The sequence below is a fragment of the Cupressus sempervirens genome, chromosome 4 (genome assembly GCF_028749045.1).
Source record: "Cupressus sempervirens isolate cs-2001-9-10 chromosome 4, ASM2874904v1, whole genome shotgun sequence".
Classification (NCBI taxonomy): domain Eukaryota; kingdom Viridiplantae; phylum Streptophyta; class Pinopsida; order Cupressales; family Cupressaceae; genus Cupressus; species Cupressus sempervirens.
The window spans coordinates 457,270,155-457,288,368 of NC_143121.1; the positions used below are offsets into that span (position 1 = coordinate 457,270,155).

The following is an 18,214-nucleotide window of genomic DNA, read 5'->3' on the forward strand; positions in this document are numbered from 1 at the left end:
TCAATTAAAAAATTCATGGGAACACTTCCCTCTAAATATTCCTAAAAAATCTCAGCAGCACCCGCTCTGTTTTTAAGAAAGCGGGTGCCCATGGGACCCAGCCTAAATGTATCAAGGCAACAGGATTAGAAGGAGAGTAAAGGACATTCAAACCCAAGCAAAGTTCAATTGATATCTGTACTTTGATCAAATGAAGAAAAGCTTAGCTTCTCAAATTCTTCTTCCATTCAGAAATTCATTCCAAAGCATATTTTGTGGTTGCAAACGTTTTTGTGTGGTCAATTCAATCCCTCAAGATGAAAACTATTTGCCACACATGTTTATGTATGTCTCTATAGTGATATGATTGCAAACCTTGTCCATTTATAGAACATTGCAACATACTAATTTTATGCCATAAAAAGCATCAAATTATCTGATCAGAATATTCAATAGAATAAATTCGTAGAAGGCACCTGATACATGAAAAGGTATATATTGATCAGAATCTTCAATCAAATAAAATAGTACAAGGCATCTGATACATGACAACGTATATACCACTTTCTCACTGTACCTAGACCAGACATACTAATTCTCTTGTTTGAATAATAATCTTATTCTTCCTACTAAATGCTTAAAATATAAATAATTTTGTTTCATTGATTTAGAGTAAAAACATTTCTTACCACGATCTTGATACTGTCAGATGCCACATACAGAACATTTCTGACTTACTCTCTGTGCTACTTGCCAAATCAAATCCTAATTGCTTCGAGCATAATCTTCCAAATCTTTTTTTGAAGTATTTGAGGGAATATTGGTATTTGAAGACCTCAGAGGTAGTCATGTTTTGCATCCTTATTCCTTTTGTCAGACCCATTATTCCAATCTAAGTTTAATATGCACAATGAAGACCAGCAATTTTGGAAGTTTGGAACACAAGAACATTGAGATTCAATCAGGAAAAACTGCTGAAATATCTTCCGTCTCAAGTTCATATGCAATTAATTACAATTCAGATCACTTTAAAGTGATCAAAATCATAAAGAACTTCAAGATAGCACCCTCAATTCCAAACCTTAAGTACACATAATTAAGTACCAGCTTGGGTTTGATTAAATGAAAATTTCTTGAAGCAAACAATGCTAAACAATAGATACAAACATTGTAAGGTCCATCCTGTCCAGACGTTGGATGTCTCCACAGAATAAACTTGTGCTGGAAAACAAGAAACAAACAGGATAAAACAGCAAAAATTCAAAATAATGCTTGAAAAAACAATCCCCAGAGAGTCGAAGTTTTTTCCTTTTACCAAGTCTCATAGGTTGCTTCTCTAAATGCTTGCAGAATGTTTGTGAAATCTCTGAAGTTTTGCACTGTCATACACCAAGATCAGTATTGTAGTTGGAGCAATCCACAACCAGTGAAATTACACTAAACGCTAATTCTGAAAAAAGCTTTTTGAATGCATCATTACAGCCATCAAAAGAAATGGCTCACATTTATTTGGCAAGACTCAAAACACATAGGAAATATATTGTGAATGAGACTACTGCTGATTCTCTTCATCCAAAACTTCAAATCAGCAATGCAACCCATTACATATGTATGCCAATTACGTTTTTTCCTTTGAAGTTCATTTGCTAGGAATCTCTGGCAGAGCTTCCAACATAAGAATTTTCCTCATTGTTTCCCTCATGTGATCTACATTGAATATTTCCAACTGAACCGTGAGATGTTATGCACTCGTCACTAGCTTTTGCTGTTATCTCCCGATGTGAAGTCAAAGGCTCTGGATTATTTAAAACACTAGAAGTGTGGTCAGTTGGAAGCTGAACTGATGGGTTCCCACAATCATGAGCAGAGGGGATCTTGTCCTTCGGCTGGCCATTTAACTTTCCTTCCATCTCCTGTAGAATTTTTACCATCTGTAATTGAAGATTCCTTTGACTCTGCAACAATACAAAAAGGTTTGGGATTACAAGCTCACTAATAATATATACTCATGGTAGATATCCAATAGAAAGGTTTCAAACCTCGACAAGTTCATGTAACTTCATCTGAGCATTCAGCTGTAGAAGCACATCCTTCTCTGTAAATTGCACGCACCTGTATAAAACAAAAGTCATCACTCCTGTGCAGCCTTCCAGGGGATAGTAAAAAAAAAGCATAGGGATTTCACATCTTAAACAACCTTATCTTTATCACAACGTAGATAAGCTAGATATGCAATTAAATTATTTTTAATAAAACTTTAAACTATTTTGCTAAAAAGATGAGAACAAAACAGAGAACAAAAGCTAGCAAATAGTACAATACAAGCTTCTAAAGAAAAGATCTAAAAGGTACTTAATAAGAGAGGCAAATGTTGATCACATTCTACATCTCCATGGTCAAGTAGAAAGAATAGAGTGCCATCATTGTAGACAATCTTTCATGGTTTCAAGAGTATAAACTATTCAAGTGACCCATACATTACAATACTTGTGAAGGTTATGAACTCATTAGTATCTATATTGGAAAATCCCATCAAGCTGCATTTTTTTAAATATAAACTACTATGTTTATATTCTAATTGATTCTATGTACTGTATAACAAAACAAACTGGTTAGTGATTTGAATTTAAATGGACATCAAAAGTGGTTCTGTCATTATCCTTGATTTCATATAGAGGAAATAGCAAAGGTGTATCATCAGAATATCTAAAGAGTAAAAGTCTACAATCCATATAGTGAAAACAGAAATGTCCACATCAGAGATACAAGACTTGCCCAGACCCAACAAAGCTTGAGTGAGCAAGGGAAAAAAACTCCCAAAGACATGGAACATAGATACCCAATGAATCTAGTCACTCTAGCTGAGTCCAACAAGTCTCATCACTAAGACTTGACCACCTTAGAAAACCAAAAACTATAGATTCAAACTTCATAACCTTTCCCAGCAATAACTTGGTAACCACATTCAACATCTCATATCAAACTTATAATTTTTTTACTTTAAACTATTATCTCACTGTTCTTTACTTTACCGAGTACCGGTGTATTAGCTTAGCTTATATCAAGTTGCAACAATAAGTAAATAGCATGTAAATTAATTTGCAACACATAAGCATTCACACATTTTGACACAAATATTTTAACGTGGAAACCTTGTAAAGTAAAAAACCACCTGGTAACCGGAAACCCAAAAAATTCACTCTTTTGAAGTGAGTTTTGCTAGGAGCCAACCTTGTTAAAGGTTTGCATGCACATTTTTAGTGTGACCTGGTTAGAGGAGTTTAACCAAAGATTATCTAGACCTTACCACTCCTTGTCATTACTATAGAGTGGCCTGCTCTAAAGGACTTATAAACGTTGCTAATTGATGTTACCATATAGGATTTCACAGATTTGTTAGGTTCACTCAATTAAGAGATTTAATCTGCTACAATGATAAGAAAGTAACATTCAAATGATTTGCTAGGTTTAGCACTACCATGCTTGTTCAAATCTTTGCTTCGCTTGGTTTCTACCTTCTGATCTCTTTCTGGCTGATTCACACTCTTCTTTCACCTTGCACTTCCTCTATTTGATCTTTCTTCTTCTATTTGCGCGGTTCACCTTGTTCTTCTTTTTCCTTCTTCACCTTCAATAGTTCACACTATGAACAATACCAACAAACGATCAGCAAGCAAAAATGGTCTCGTTCATCTACTTTAATAGTTAACTTTTGTCTTCCAGATTTTAGCTTAATTACAATCCTAGATTTCAGATACATTGTATCTAGTCATTCAGTCAATACTAGTTCACCTCAAAGTTTGTGCTCATTCTAAAAATAGAAAATCTTCTCCATACGATCACCTTAGAATTATTCCAACCGTTGATCTTGTAACAAACTTCATCATTATCCTTCATGCTTCTCGAACATTCTCAATTTTCATCATTTGTTAGCCTCAAATTAATCATTTCTTTTGATCTTGACTCAGTGAACATTGCAACTTCACTTGAACAACACATCACTCAGTCAACACTAGAATCACTCAATTAACATTGAACTTTAACTTTTCTTTGGCAGGCGCTCAGTGACAACTGTAATCATTTGGTTAATATTGTGCTCCTTTCATTGACTCACCAATTATGAACTTAATCACAACATAACATGATTGCAAAACAATCAAACCAACATTAGACTGTCATAGTCCAATTCATTCAAGTACCCGTTTAATACCAATACTTGTCAACTCTGTCATAATCCTCTTCATCAATCAAATGATATGGTACTCTATTGAATTAGCATAATGTCTAATCAACTAAGTGACAACATAACAACTTGATAGATTCTTTTGCATACAATAATAACATTCTCAGTTACATTATGAGTTGGGGCTAACAATCTCCCCCTTTGGCATTGATGGCAACACATAAACATAAGATTTTGCATTACAAAATATTATACATAAGATAATTAAACGAATGCATTGACAACAATACAACTTTTCATCTCTCTACCTTTCTTTGCAACAAATTTCACTCAGTTTGTATCTTTAATAGCCTCATCTTCACATTTTCTCAATTTATCCCCCTTAGAGTATACTTCATTCTTTAGCAACAACTCCATTAACATGTGTCTCTATAGTATATCACTCTCCCTTTAGTCATTCTCACCTTTATGTACTTCTCTCCCCTAGTCATTCTCTCCCCCTTTTATTCATCTTCTCCCTTCTTGACAACAATGCCAAAGGTAAATATAAGTTTCAATGTGAAACTTATAAAATCTTGTAGTAATAACTTGTACCTTGCATGTATTGTTTACATCAATTTCATTACAATTACTTACACATCTTCAGGAAACATCCCTAAAGAGTGAACTCTTGCATCAACTCCACAAAGATATATCTCGTCATCCATAAATTGAGCAACATACATCTTCACTTAGTGAATCTTGGATAGGGAAAGCACCCCTAGTTTACCTCTTGGCTTGGTAAATATGTTAGCAATTTGTTCTTTCCATTTCACATATTCAAGCCTCACTTGCTTTTCTTGTACTTGCTCTCTCAATTAATGATACTTGATAGATATATGCTTGGTTTTTGCATGCATTAATAGATTCTTTGATATATTTATTGCACTAGTATTATTACAGTAAATAGTAACAAGCTTAGTTAGTTCTTGCATTCCTTCCAACAATATTAGAACAATTAATTGTTGCAACAACATATTCAGCTTCAGCAATAGATTGTGAAATGCAGCTTTGTTTCTTGCTCAACCATGTTATCAATCTTTCTCTTAAGAGAAAGATCCACCACTTGTATTTTTTATGTCATCCACATTAGCAACCCAGTTTGCATCAAGTGTAAAGTCACCATCTTATTCGTACCACAATCCAAAATCTTCAAGTTCCTTTCAGATATCTAAATATCCTTTTCGTAGGAGTCATATGAGTTTCCTTAAGATTAGAAGAAAACCTTGCAACTATTCCAACTACATGAGCAATATTAGGTATATTGTGTACAATATATTGTAATTTACCAATCATTGATCTATACTATGTCTCATTTACCTTAGCAGTGGTGTTCTTAGAGGTGTACTAACTAGCCTTACTCATCCATTCCAAATGTTTCCATGATTTCCTTCACATACTTAAACTGGGTCACATAAATACCATTTTTTGTTTGATGAACTTGTAAGCCAATGAAAAATTTGATCTCACCAAACATAGACATTTCGAATTCTTTACTCGTTTATCAGCAAATGATTTGCATAATAAGTCATTACCACCAAATATAATATCATCTACAAAATGTTTTCGGCTTTACTATAGATTATTGTTTTCACTTATTCTAACAAATCCAATCTTAATCAAATATGAATGTAACCTTTCATACCAAGCTCTTGGTGTTTGCTTCAGTCCATACAAAGCTTTGTTCAATTTGCAAACCATGTGTCTTTGATCAAGTTCAACAAATTCTTTTGGTTGTTTTATGTGACTTCTTCTTAAAGTATCCCATTCAAAAATGTTGACTTAACATCCATTTGATACACTTTGAATTTCTTATAGGTAGCATAGGCCAGCAAAGTTTTGACTCCTTCCAATCTTGCAATAGGGGCAAATGTCTCACCATAGACAATTCCTTCTTGGGCATAACCTTTGCAAACTAATCTTACCTTATTCCTCACAAGCTCACCATTTTTATTCAATTTGTTTATGAAAATCTACTTTGTGCCAATCACATTCTTCTCAACTTGTCTCAATACTAGTGTCCATGTATTGTTCTTCTCAATCTCATCAATCTCTTCATTCATAGCATTAATCCAGTCTTCATTGTCAAGTGCAGCTTTTACAGTTCTTGGTTCAAATTTAGCAATTAAACAAATACTATCCTTCAACTTACTTATTGTCATAACTCCAACACTTTTATCTCCAATGATTTGTTCATGTGAATGATTATTTCTCACATATTGTCCTAGCACAGGTTCAGTTCATTGATTACCAACATTATCTTCACTCGGTTGCTGCTTGAAATCTTGCTTGGGTTGTACTATTTGTAACTCAGTTACTGCATGTTGATGCTCGGTGGCTCTTTGTTGTGGTTTGGTCATTATGTCAGGAACATCTTCACAGTGATAGAGACAAACTTGTAATAATCATCTGGTTCCATTTTGCTTTCCTCATTGTTCTTATCTGCGAACTCATCAATTCTTACATTTGCACTCTCTATCATTGTGTTAGTATCCTTGTTCAAAAATTTATAGGCCTTGCTCTTAGAAGAATATCCAAAAAAATACCTTCGTCGCCTTTAGAATCAAATTTACCATTCCTTTCATCTTTATGCATGTAGCATCTACCTGCAAATATCTTGAAATCACTCAAATTAGGTATGACCATACTAGATTTCATAAGGTGTCTTGTTTATTCCTTTCTTTAGTTGAGCTTGGTTGAGAGTGTAGAATGCAGTGCTAATAGATTATCTCCAAAACATTTGAGCAACTCCTTTTTCAATCAGCAGTGTTCTTGCACAATCAACAATTGATCTATTCCTCCTTTCAGCAATCCCATTTTGTTGTGGTGTCCTCAATGCTGACAATTGTCTCTTTATACCATGCTCAACACAAAAGTTAGTTAAATCAATAGACATAACTCACCACCTCTATCAGATCTTAAAAATTTCAATTGCTTGCTAGTCTCTTTTCCAACTCTAGCTTTATACCATTTGAAAATATCAAAAGCATGTGACTTCAACTTCATGAACATAATTGTCATCATCCTAGAATAGCCATCAACAAATAATATGAAATATTTGTCACTATAATAACTTTCTACTCTCGTTGGTCCACACAAATCAATATGCACTAATTCTAGAATGTCATTAGAAGTATGTATCTTACTTTAAAAACTTGACTTTGTCATCTTACCGAGTTGAAATTGTTTGCACATAGCAATCTCAGTTTTATGCAAATTCGGTAAGCCTCTAACTCTTCTCTTTCTACTGACCTTAACCATATTCTCATAGTTGACATGACATAACCTTTGGCGCCGCAACCATACATCTTCAAGTTTTGCAAACAAGCATGTATTAACTATAGGATCAAGTTGAAACATATTACCTTCAGTTTGATCAACAGTGCCAATCAAACTTCCATCATCATCATAGATCTTGACCTTCCTGTTCTGAAATTTGAGCTTGTGACCTATATCATTCAACTAAGCAACACTCAACAGACTATATCTTGATCCTTACACCCAATATGCATCATCACGTCTGATCTTATCATTCAACATCAATAAACCTTTACATTTTACTAGACATGGAATGTCATTTCCTAATTTAACAGTTCCACATCACATTCCTCGAATTTATCAAACCTACTAAGATCTCCTGTCATATGATGTGAGCATCCACTATCAATGATCCATTTACCATTCTTACTAATATTTGAAATAAGAGCTTTATCAAGATCTTCTTTGACAACAACATACATGACTTCTCCATCTTTTCATCTTCAGTATCCGACTCGGTGTGCTCTTCCTCAGCAATGTAGCATGATTTCTTCCCTTTGTCCTTGTAGTCTCTGTTCTTACTATACTTGTGATCCTTCTTATCATTTTTCTTTCTTGTCATCCTTGTACTTGTTAGAATATTTTGCAGAAAAGTGACCAACTTCGTTACATTTGAAACATATTACCTTTGAATTTACCTTTACCTCTCGCTAACTTCCTTGCAAGCAATGCTTCAATGTCATCTATGTCATCTTCTAATTTTGACTCACTTTCATTTTACTACTCTTCTCGTTTTTTGAACTATTAATGGTTAGTGAAGTCTTGAAAGCATTTCCAAGTGTAGGTACACTATTATCAAAATTGCTCAATTCAAATGCAATCAACCAACCAACTAGACCATCAAGTGTAAGATTATTACAAGGCATAGCTCTGACTTCTTGAATTGCAAAAACTTTAATAGGATAGATAGGTAAGAGAGTTCTAAGAACTTTATTTACAACTTTAGAATCACTAATAACTCCTCCAATAGCTTTGATTACACTCACAACTTCCTTGATTCGGTTCATATACTGCACAACATTTTCACTTTCCTTCATTCTCATGTCATCATATTTGCTTCTTAGATATTCTGCTCTTGCTCTCAGCACATTCTCATCACCACCATGTACAAGTGCCAACTTGTCCCACATTTCTTTTTCACTAATACAGTTCTTGATATCATAAAACTCAACATCATTCAAGGCAGATGCAATCTCAATCATCAAAATATTATGCTATTTCTTCTGTGCCATCTCTTCCATAGTCATAGGAGGGATAGGAGCAACATATGCATTGTCTAGCCAGTGTAGAGTATTGCCTCCAATACGAGATACATGTAGCCTCATTGTGTTTTTCCACAAGAAGAAGTTCTCCTTCTTCAACTTCGGTACCTCTCTTATACATCTTTGGCTCTTTAGCTCAAGTTCCTTCAAAGTCTTCCTTCAAGCACTCAGCTCTGATACCAATTGTTAGATAAGTGAGAGGGGGCATGAATCAGTTATATCGAGTTATCTGACATGCCTTTAAGACAATTGAGTACCAATTCAAACTTTGTAACCTGTCACAACAATAACTCGGTAACCACATTCAACGTCTCATATCAAACTTATAATTTTTTTACTTCAACCTCTTATCTCATTGTTCTTTACTTTACCGAGTATCAAAGTATTAGCTTATCTTATATTGAGCTACAACAATAAGTAAATAGCATGAAAATCAACTTGCAACACATAAGCATTCTCACATTTTGAAATAGATATTTAACATGGAAACACTGAAAAGGGAAAAACCACCTGATAATAGGCAACCCAAAAATTTCACTCTTCTGAAGTAAGCTCTGTTAAGAGCCAACCTTGTTAAAGGTTTATGTGCACATTTTTAGTGTGGCCTAGTTAGAGGATCTTCACCAAAGATCATCTAGACCTTATCACTCCTTGTTATTACAAAAGAGTGTCCTACTCTAAAGGACTTACAAACATCACTAATCAATGTTACCATATAGGATTTCACAGACTTGTTAAGTCCACTTGGTTAAGAGATTTTTTCTGCTACAATGCTAAGAAAGTAACAGTCAAAATGATCTGCTAGGTTTGGCAATACCTTGCTTGTTCAGATCTCTGCTTCGCTCAATTTCCCCCTTCTGGTCTCTTTAAGGCTAATTCACACTCTTTCTCTTTCACCTTGCACTTTCTATGCTTGGTCTTTCTTCTTCTGTTATGCTTGGTTCACCTTGTTCTTCTTTCTCCTTCTTCACCTTCAATAGTTCACACTTTATCAGCAATATCGGCAAATAATCAGCAACCAAAAGAGGTCTTGTTCATCTCCTTGAATACTTAACTTCTACCTTCCAAATTCTTCCAAATTTTGCCACTTAATTACAATCATAGTTCTCAGATTCATTGTATCTAGTCATTCAATCAATGTTGGTTCACCTCAAAGTTTGTGCTCATTCTAAAAATAGCAAATCTTCTCCGTACGATCATCTTTGAATTATTCTAGCTGTTGATCTTGTAACAAACTTCATCTGTATCCTTTACTCGAACATTCTCAATTTTCATCATTTGTCGGCCTCAAATTAATCTTTTCTTTTGTTCTTCACTTTGAACATTGCAACTTCACTCGGACAACACATCACTTGGTTAACACTAGAATTACTCAGTTAACACTGAACTTTAACTTTGCTTAGCTAGGTGCTCGGTGACAACTATAATCATTCATTTAATACTGTGGTCCTTCTTTCACCAACTCACTAGTTATGAACTTAATCACAACATAACATGATTGCAAAACAATCAAACCAACATTATACTATCATAGTTCAATTCATTCAAGTACCCATTGAATACCAATACTTATCAACTCTGTCATAATCATACTTTCATCAAATCCTCTTCATCAATCAAATGATATGGTACTCTACTGAATTAACATAATGTCTAACCAAGGCTTGACATCAATGACAACATAACAACTTCATATGATGCTTTTACATACAATAATAGCATTCTCGGTTACATTATCAGTTGGGGCTAACAATCTCCCTCTTTGGCATTGATGACAACACATAAACATAAGATTTTACTTTACGAAACATTACACATAAGATAATCAAATGTATGCATTGACAATAATACAACTTTTCAGCTCTTTGTTATTATTCTAGTTCTCTGCAATAGATTTCACTCGGTTTGTATCTATAGCAGCTTCATCTTTACATTTTCTCAATTTCTCCCTCTTAGGGTATACTTCATTCTTCAGCAGCAACTCCATCAACATGTGTCTCCATCGTATATCACACTGTTAGTACCCGATGTGGTCACAAATTTAAAACTTGTAATTCATGTTTTTGAACCACTTTGAACCTCAGTTCAAAGTAGTTCAAAGTGGTTCGATGGTTCAAATGAGTCATCCTGCAGGTTCAACATAAACAACATCTGGAATGGTTCTATGGGTTCAGAAGGTTCGATGGTTCATCCTAATCTATCTCAGCTCAACGATTTCAGCATTGCCATACTTCAGGGTTTGGGGTTTAAATTGGTTCAAAGCAGTTCAACAGTTCAGAGTTCAGAATTCAAGTTTGAAATTTGACATAGTTCGAAATGGTTCAAATAACCCAAACTGCAGTTTCAATACAAGCGAAGTTCATACTCTAGGTTCGAAAATGCAAATTTGTAAATTCAGGAAAGTTTAAAATCCAACCTCAGTTCATAATTCAGTGGTCTAAAATTATAAGGATTGAAATGTGTGAATGAAGTTCAGAATCCCGATTCAATAGTTAAGGGTGATCTACAAGTTGGAAGACTCGAAGACTAGAGTTCACAATGTTTGAGGGTGCTAACTTAAATAGTTAGATCCAAGTCCAAATGCAAAATTGCCCAAGGCCACAAGGATTAACCAGATAAGTTTGCATAATGGTGACAGCTTGCAGCCTATGCAAAACATTGATGAGCTCCATGCATTGAAGTGCATGTAACTTTCTTACTGGAGCAATGGAATCGTATAGAATTGCATTCCCATACTAAGAGTAGCCTAGTGATCAAATAAAGATTCCTTTATCAATCAGCAAGACTTCTTGATTTGAAAGGAGAGAAATAGGGGCATGTCATCATAACTCCTCGTTGTGATTGGAAGAGCAATGTAAACTATAGGATCGGATCCCTTTTCTGATATCGAGTTGGTGAGTCCAATCATTCCATAAAGTGATCAGACAGATGCTACTGCTATTGGAATTAAGCACATTCATTTTTATTTTTGTTATGTTATTGAAACCCACGGTGGGTGCTCTTGTGAGGATGTTCTCGAGCTGTTTGATATTATGCTTGAGGTGCAGTATGGGTGGCATTTCAAGCATGAAAACCAACTTATGATGTAAAACGCAGTAGCATTTAGAGAAAAGAGTCATCGAGGTCTCATGGCAAAAAGAATGGAGCATGGGGAACGTGTCCTAGATTTAAAGAAACCACCCTACTATGTATTCACATTGTCGTTGATACATATAGAGGAGATATTCCTTCTTACGCGGTCGATGGTTAAACCCTTGTGGAAATGGTTATCAAAGCCAATGCTTTTGACAGCGGCACCAAGGTTCCATATAGTGTTCTCTCTGCAATTTAAAGAGCTCAGGTTGCTTGCCACTAGTCATACCTGTGCAGCCAACAATTGTAAGTATATATTACCATCAAGCTCTAGCTTTTGCCTACGATGAATAACTGAATCGCAGAGTAATGAAATAGAACGCTGATGCTGCAATTATATCTCATGATTTTGAAGTTTGCGCAAGTCATATAATAGCTATGAAAGGCACTTAGAGCACAATCAGTGAAAACATATTGAAGTTGGCCCGAGCCTCACCTAGTGTTGACAAGAAGTTGAAAGGGATAAAAATAGCCCATGATTAAACATAGAAACCTAAGGTATTCACAAATGTTTGAGAACTATTTGACAAGATACTGTTACACTTGTGGTGAACACGACATTCCAAACATAAAAGTGAAAAGCCAACAATATATGAACATGCAAAGTTGTCATCGTCAATTGTTAAGGCTGCATAGCACAAGATGCACAAGGATTGGAGGACGGCTCGCGGTTCCTGTAGACTGAGGAATAACATGGGAAATGAAGCAAGGAAATGATTTAGATGCGAAGGTAGTGAATGTGAAAAATCGAGAAAATGCAAACACATGGAAATATGAATTGATTGGCGGACATTATAGCCCATGATGTGTCATCAACTCTTGTTGTTGCTCCCGCAGAAAGCTTAGTCAATTATGAATTCTTTATAGAATTGGCATAAATAACGACTTCGCATCTACTTATGGACTCTCAGCCTAATTTTGTGGTAGTCAAATACTTACTTTATGTGACATCTCCTGCTCTCTCATCCTGATGATGGATCACGTAGTGTGATTCGAAACGTTGATGGTAAAAATCTCCACACAATCTAATCCAGAAACTGATTTACATAATCTTCTCTTCTATTAAGTTTGTGTTGTCCAAATAGAGAGGTTGCCGAGGTGCCAAGAAATGATAGATGGTAACAAATTCTAGAATACTCTTGGGAAACTGAAAAGGTTCATTAAGAATATGAGTCACCTTTCAGATCTATATTGATCCCAATTTAGTTATGTGGCTCTCAACGTAAAGATTATTTCTCTAAATTAAAAGCAAATGTTAGACATCAAAATATTGTGTTCACAAGAGAATAGAAAGATTTGAAGGTTAAAAGAATACGATAAAGATTTTCAAGACTCAATTAAAGAAACTGAAAGGTCCTCACGGAGCAAGAAGAGATAAATATGTGAAACAGAAGGGAAACGGGGGTTCCACTTTTTCTTCCGGCAACTGCAGACTGTGTGCTGTCAGCAGGGGGAGAGTTTCATTCTGGCTTTTTCCAGGCTGTAGACTTTGTGCTTCAAGCAGGGAGGAGGTCTTGCAAAATTATTCCATTTTTCTTGAGAGGCTGTGGGAGGCAGAGCATGGGCATTTCTTTTTCTTTTTCAGAACTGTGTGCCTAAGATAGAGATAGGATTTTGATAGTTGATGTAATATTGTGAAAGGAGTTTTTTGTCTTTCTTGAAATAGTGGTTTGGTTGTAATGTGCCCAAGATACTTTGTGATCTTTTGCAGTCAGGGAAGGGAGACTGAGGGTTAAGTCTATCAGAACTTTGATTATGGTGTATTTTCCTTCCACTGATTATGAACTTTGTGTCATTTTCAGTTTTCTCTGAATTACATTTCAATATCGTTGTTTCCTTGTACATTATCAGTTCAAATATCTTTAAAGGCTCTGATTTTTAATTCTCTCAAGAGAACGGAAGACATATTTTCATTTTCGCTATGTAATGCAGTGTTCAGCAAATGAACTTTGTGTCACCTGCTGTTCTTTGCTTTCTTTCTATGCAGTAGTATAGGTTTTCGCATCTGCTCTGTGTTTACGGATAGATGCTTGGCATCCTTTTGTACTTTCTGGTTAAAAGTACCTATAATTAATTCATTGTATATTTTATACGGGGAGCTGTACCCGATAAAATTCAGCGGAAGGTTATCAACCCAATGATAACCTATCCAACTGTTGGTGCTGATTTGTCCTCTTGCTTGGGCATTCAGGGTCAGATTTGTACACATTTCCTCGAAGGACAATCTATTCACTAACACACACAGAACTATAAACAAAAATCAGAAATCTATCTAGTATCATCTACTCCACAAGGATGTGATCATTAAAATGAGGGTCAAAATTAAAATGGCAATGTTGTATTTGATTTTTTTTAAATCAAGAGATTAGTGGAGGACTTCATTTTTCGGATTTAGAGACTTTGATACTTTGGGAGACTTCGCCATAAAGTCTCCAGCCATTCTCAAAGACTTTGGAGATACGAAAAATCTCGGAGACGCATCTTTGTCTCCGAGACGTGTCTAGAGTGGGGGAGACAAGTCTCCGAGTAGCCTTCCAACCTGATTTGAGACAAGTCTGAAATAAATGAAGGAAGACTTGATTTGAGGATAATAAACTTGAAGTGAATGAATTGAAGAAGCATGGAATTCAACAATCAAGAAGGTGGCATGAGGATCTAGTTGTAAATAGATGAAATATAAGTATGGAAAGATGGTAAATGGGAACTTTGACATGCAGATCTGGGATGAATACCACAGAAAATTAGATGAAAAGAAGTTAAGAAGATGAGTTTTTAACCAAGCAGCAAAGGGAGAAATCAAGAGTTTTAAAGGGTATGAATACCACTTAATGAATGCCTAAGTTCAAATATGGGCCCTCTATCAATTCAATTTTGTTTAAAATAAAGATAAGCCCTTGTTAATAAGTGTGCTCCTTTATTTTACCTTCAAACAAATAATTTATTCCATCACCTATGCCCTATATTACCATTTCAGGCCTTTGTTTTCTATCCCGGCCTCAAAATAGTTGTTAATTCTAATCCCATATCCCTAATTTCTAGCGACCCATGGTCACGATTTGGGCTTGAAATGGGTGGAACATAACATTTGAAATGTCATGTTCCTACAAACAAAACATTTCAAACATTATGTTACTCAAGTTTTGAGCCCAAATATAAAATGAGATGTCATCTCAATGATTTAGTGGAGTAAGATTTACAAACAACTCTTTCAATTCTATCTCCAAAATTAGTATAAAATCAAGCTTCACACTTAATTTTGGTAGGATGAAAATTGCAAGGTTAGAGCCCCAATTCAAAAAAATTCCATGAAGTGAGGACTTGTGAATCAAGGCTACATTAATCTTCTATCAAGCATTCAAAATATTTTCAACATCCTTGTACTCTTCCTCTTTGAATTCAGTATGATTTCTTGTTATATTCATATCTACATACTTGTGCTTCAAATCTGTATTTATTATATCTTTCAATCACACATTGATTTCATTTCATATAGGGTTTACTCTATCACACTAAGGTAGATCTTTACATTGCATTTATGCACTTTAGCTCGTAGAAATTTAGACATACTTTAGATTCAAAAGAACTGTACACTTCTATCTCTATTATACGAGCTATTTGTTGAAAGATCCCTGATGGATCTCTTCTACTGATCTGCTGTAATTTTATTATTTTTAAATTTTTTTTCCCTGTTTAATAATATTTTCTTGCTGAGCTAGACAGAAGTTGCAGAAGGGTTTGAGTGTTTTAAGTTTTTGATGATTTTGCAATGAGTAATAACAGAAGTACAATAATCTGAACCAGTTCTGAAAATATATTTCAAATACAGCCACAGTAATTTCGCTTCAACCAGATTTTTAAATATAAAACCTTGTTTGTAACTGGATGAAGATTTACAATAATATCCAGATGATTACAACCAAGGATAAACCCAACCTGAAGGCGTGAAGAAGAAATATGAACCCAGAAAGAAGATATGACTAGATTCTAGCTCTCCAATGCTGCACGTGGGAAAGAATATGGCTGTCAGGTGTTGTCGTACAGCTGCAAAGTGCCCACACATGGATAGAATGCCCAAATCCCAGCTGAAACTCTAATTCAATACTGTGTTCCCAAGAAGAAACAATGCACAATCTCCAAGACGCCTTTGACTGCAACAAATCCAAACCACTGTTTTGGGGGCTACGTTCCAAACAGGCAAAGCAAGAGGGTTTGGCGTCCCAAATGCTGAAAGCTCAATCAGAGCCCAAAACCCAAATCCAAAATGTAATATGCCAATCATGAATTAGAACTTTCTCTTTACCTCCTTATAACCCACCATACTTAGCTCGAACCCTAAAAATGTCTCCATGTGGCATTGTGTAGTGAAAGTGTTATAATTTCTTATTTTAAAGTGGTCATCTTACTAGAAAATGACCTTTTTCCTCATAGACAAAAATCTGTTAACTGAATTGCCCTGAGACCGAAGAGAAAGATTTAGACAATTTCAAGACCTTTCCAACAAGCTATCACACCATAGGATGCGCATCCAAATGAGGCCAAAAACCCCTTATTACTCCAAAATGGCTAATAACTTAGCCTTATTTAATTATTAAACGCTAACTTAGGAAATATTAACAATATAACCCAAATAGCCACAAAATGCCCAACTGACATCACAAACCATAAAATCATCCTATCACCTATCTGTGACTAAAGTTGGAAATCAAGGATCCACTGGCAGTCTCATCCCTAAAATCTAGGGATGCTCCTAAAATTTAGGAAAAAAGCCCTAACCCTCTGAAACTAAACCCAAAGAGTAATCTCATGGAGACCCAACCCTGGGCAAGATCATACCTCCTAAAAAGTAGGAACTGCCTCCTAAAAACAAGGAGTGTCTCCCAACTGATCAATAACTGCCAGAACATCAAGTTCCCAACACTGAACAACCATACTAGGTCTCTATCCAACCCTGTCAACCTACAAGACCCCATAATAAGCTGACTCACATGTCTCTGCTAGACTGAGCTAAAAGAGGGGACATGACATTTGTGGAGGTGGGAATCACCAAAATGAAGGGCTGACCAAGAAAAATCCCTACATAGCCACCCGCACACACAATTATTAAATTGGCAAGTGCAAAAAACCCAAGAATACTGTCAAAAGTGTTATGCCATCTCATCCTTGAGACAACCACTCTACAATTTGTCCTAACATAAAACCCTGGATATAGAACGTTGCAGACACTTTGTTCCCTATAGAAATCAGTGATATTCAATGTGCAGACATATACCAGCTTTGAAATCTCAGATTATCAGTTATAGGTGTTTTTGTAATTCTAGCAATCGGAAATTCATAGTTGAGTCTACATATCTCCTATTCTAATTCTAGGTACACACGAATTCTCTTCAATCTCCTTCTACATCTACTTTTCAGTTTGATTAAATCATTCATTATCTTAATCAATCATTTACATAATTGTCTTTATCTATCCCTTTCTCAATTCTAAGTAGTAAAGGAATGGAAACCCCAAAATCAAAAATCTTGCATTAACATCCCTCTTTTTAGGTGGTGTTGATCTGATTTGTCTCAAGGTGGTTTCGTATTCCAATGTGTCATATGAATTAGGGAAAACTAGGATTTTAGGTGATCACCTTTTCATATTGCATAGGAAGATATTGTTGTTGGTGAATCATGGTGAAACTAGCATCTATACCTTTTGATACTTGTTGATTGCAAGTATTAGTGAAAGGTTAGTCTGGGCCTTATTGCAAGTATTCAACTTAAGTTAGAAAAATTTTATTTGTATTGCAACATTATTAGGTATTTTTTCAACGATATGAAAACCATTCATGCATCCTTAGAAGCAAGCACCCTCCTTTGCATAGTTGATTCGATGAAGGACTAGTTAGATTGTCACCACACCATCAATAGTCTCTTACACTGTAGAGTTAGCCTAGCTTTCTAAACCTTTATCTATTTACAATTTGTTTTGCTGGAAGTAATTGAAGAGTCTACATGACATATCATTTATGTCTGCAAAGTTGATATCCATTGAATGGACAACTTAAGTCCCCAGGTGACTACTAACAAATCACATCCCAAAACTAAGTCCATGATTAGAAGGAACCTTGAGGTTGTCTTAGTAGATCATACAACCATATACATTGTTTAGCATCTTGGGAATAAATGTTTCATCCTACATGCTGAAGTGGTCACAAAACTCACATCAACAGACTTAAATGTGTAAATTCCTTGAGAACCCAATATAAGGCAATCATTTATCACTCATAATTAAGAATCCACAAGTTACAAGTTATAATTC

General features: G+C 35.2%; 1 protein-coding gene across 3 annotated transcripts in view; it reads right to left on the bottom strand.

Annotated features, from left to right (window-relative positions):
• Positions 1-1,092: 1,092 nt before the first annotated feature.
• LOC149561952 (uncharacterized) overlaps positions 1,093-18,214 on the bottom strand; it is a 172,019-nt gene continuing 154,897 nt past the window's right edge. For all 3 annotated transcript variants that reach the window (XM_089825479.1, XM_089825477.1, XM_089825478.1), the window contains 2 exons: positions 2,019-2,091; positions 1,093-1,934 (listed from right to left, as the gene is read on the bottom strand). In XM_089825479.1, coding sequence (XP_089681605.1) covers positions 2,051-2,091 — 41 coding nt within the window. In that variant the 3' untranslated portion in view covers positions 1,093-1,934; positions 2,019-2,050. The remainder of the gene's footprint in view (positions 1,935-2,018; positions 2,092-18,214) is intronic.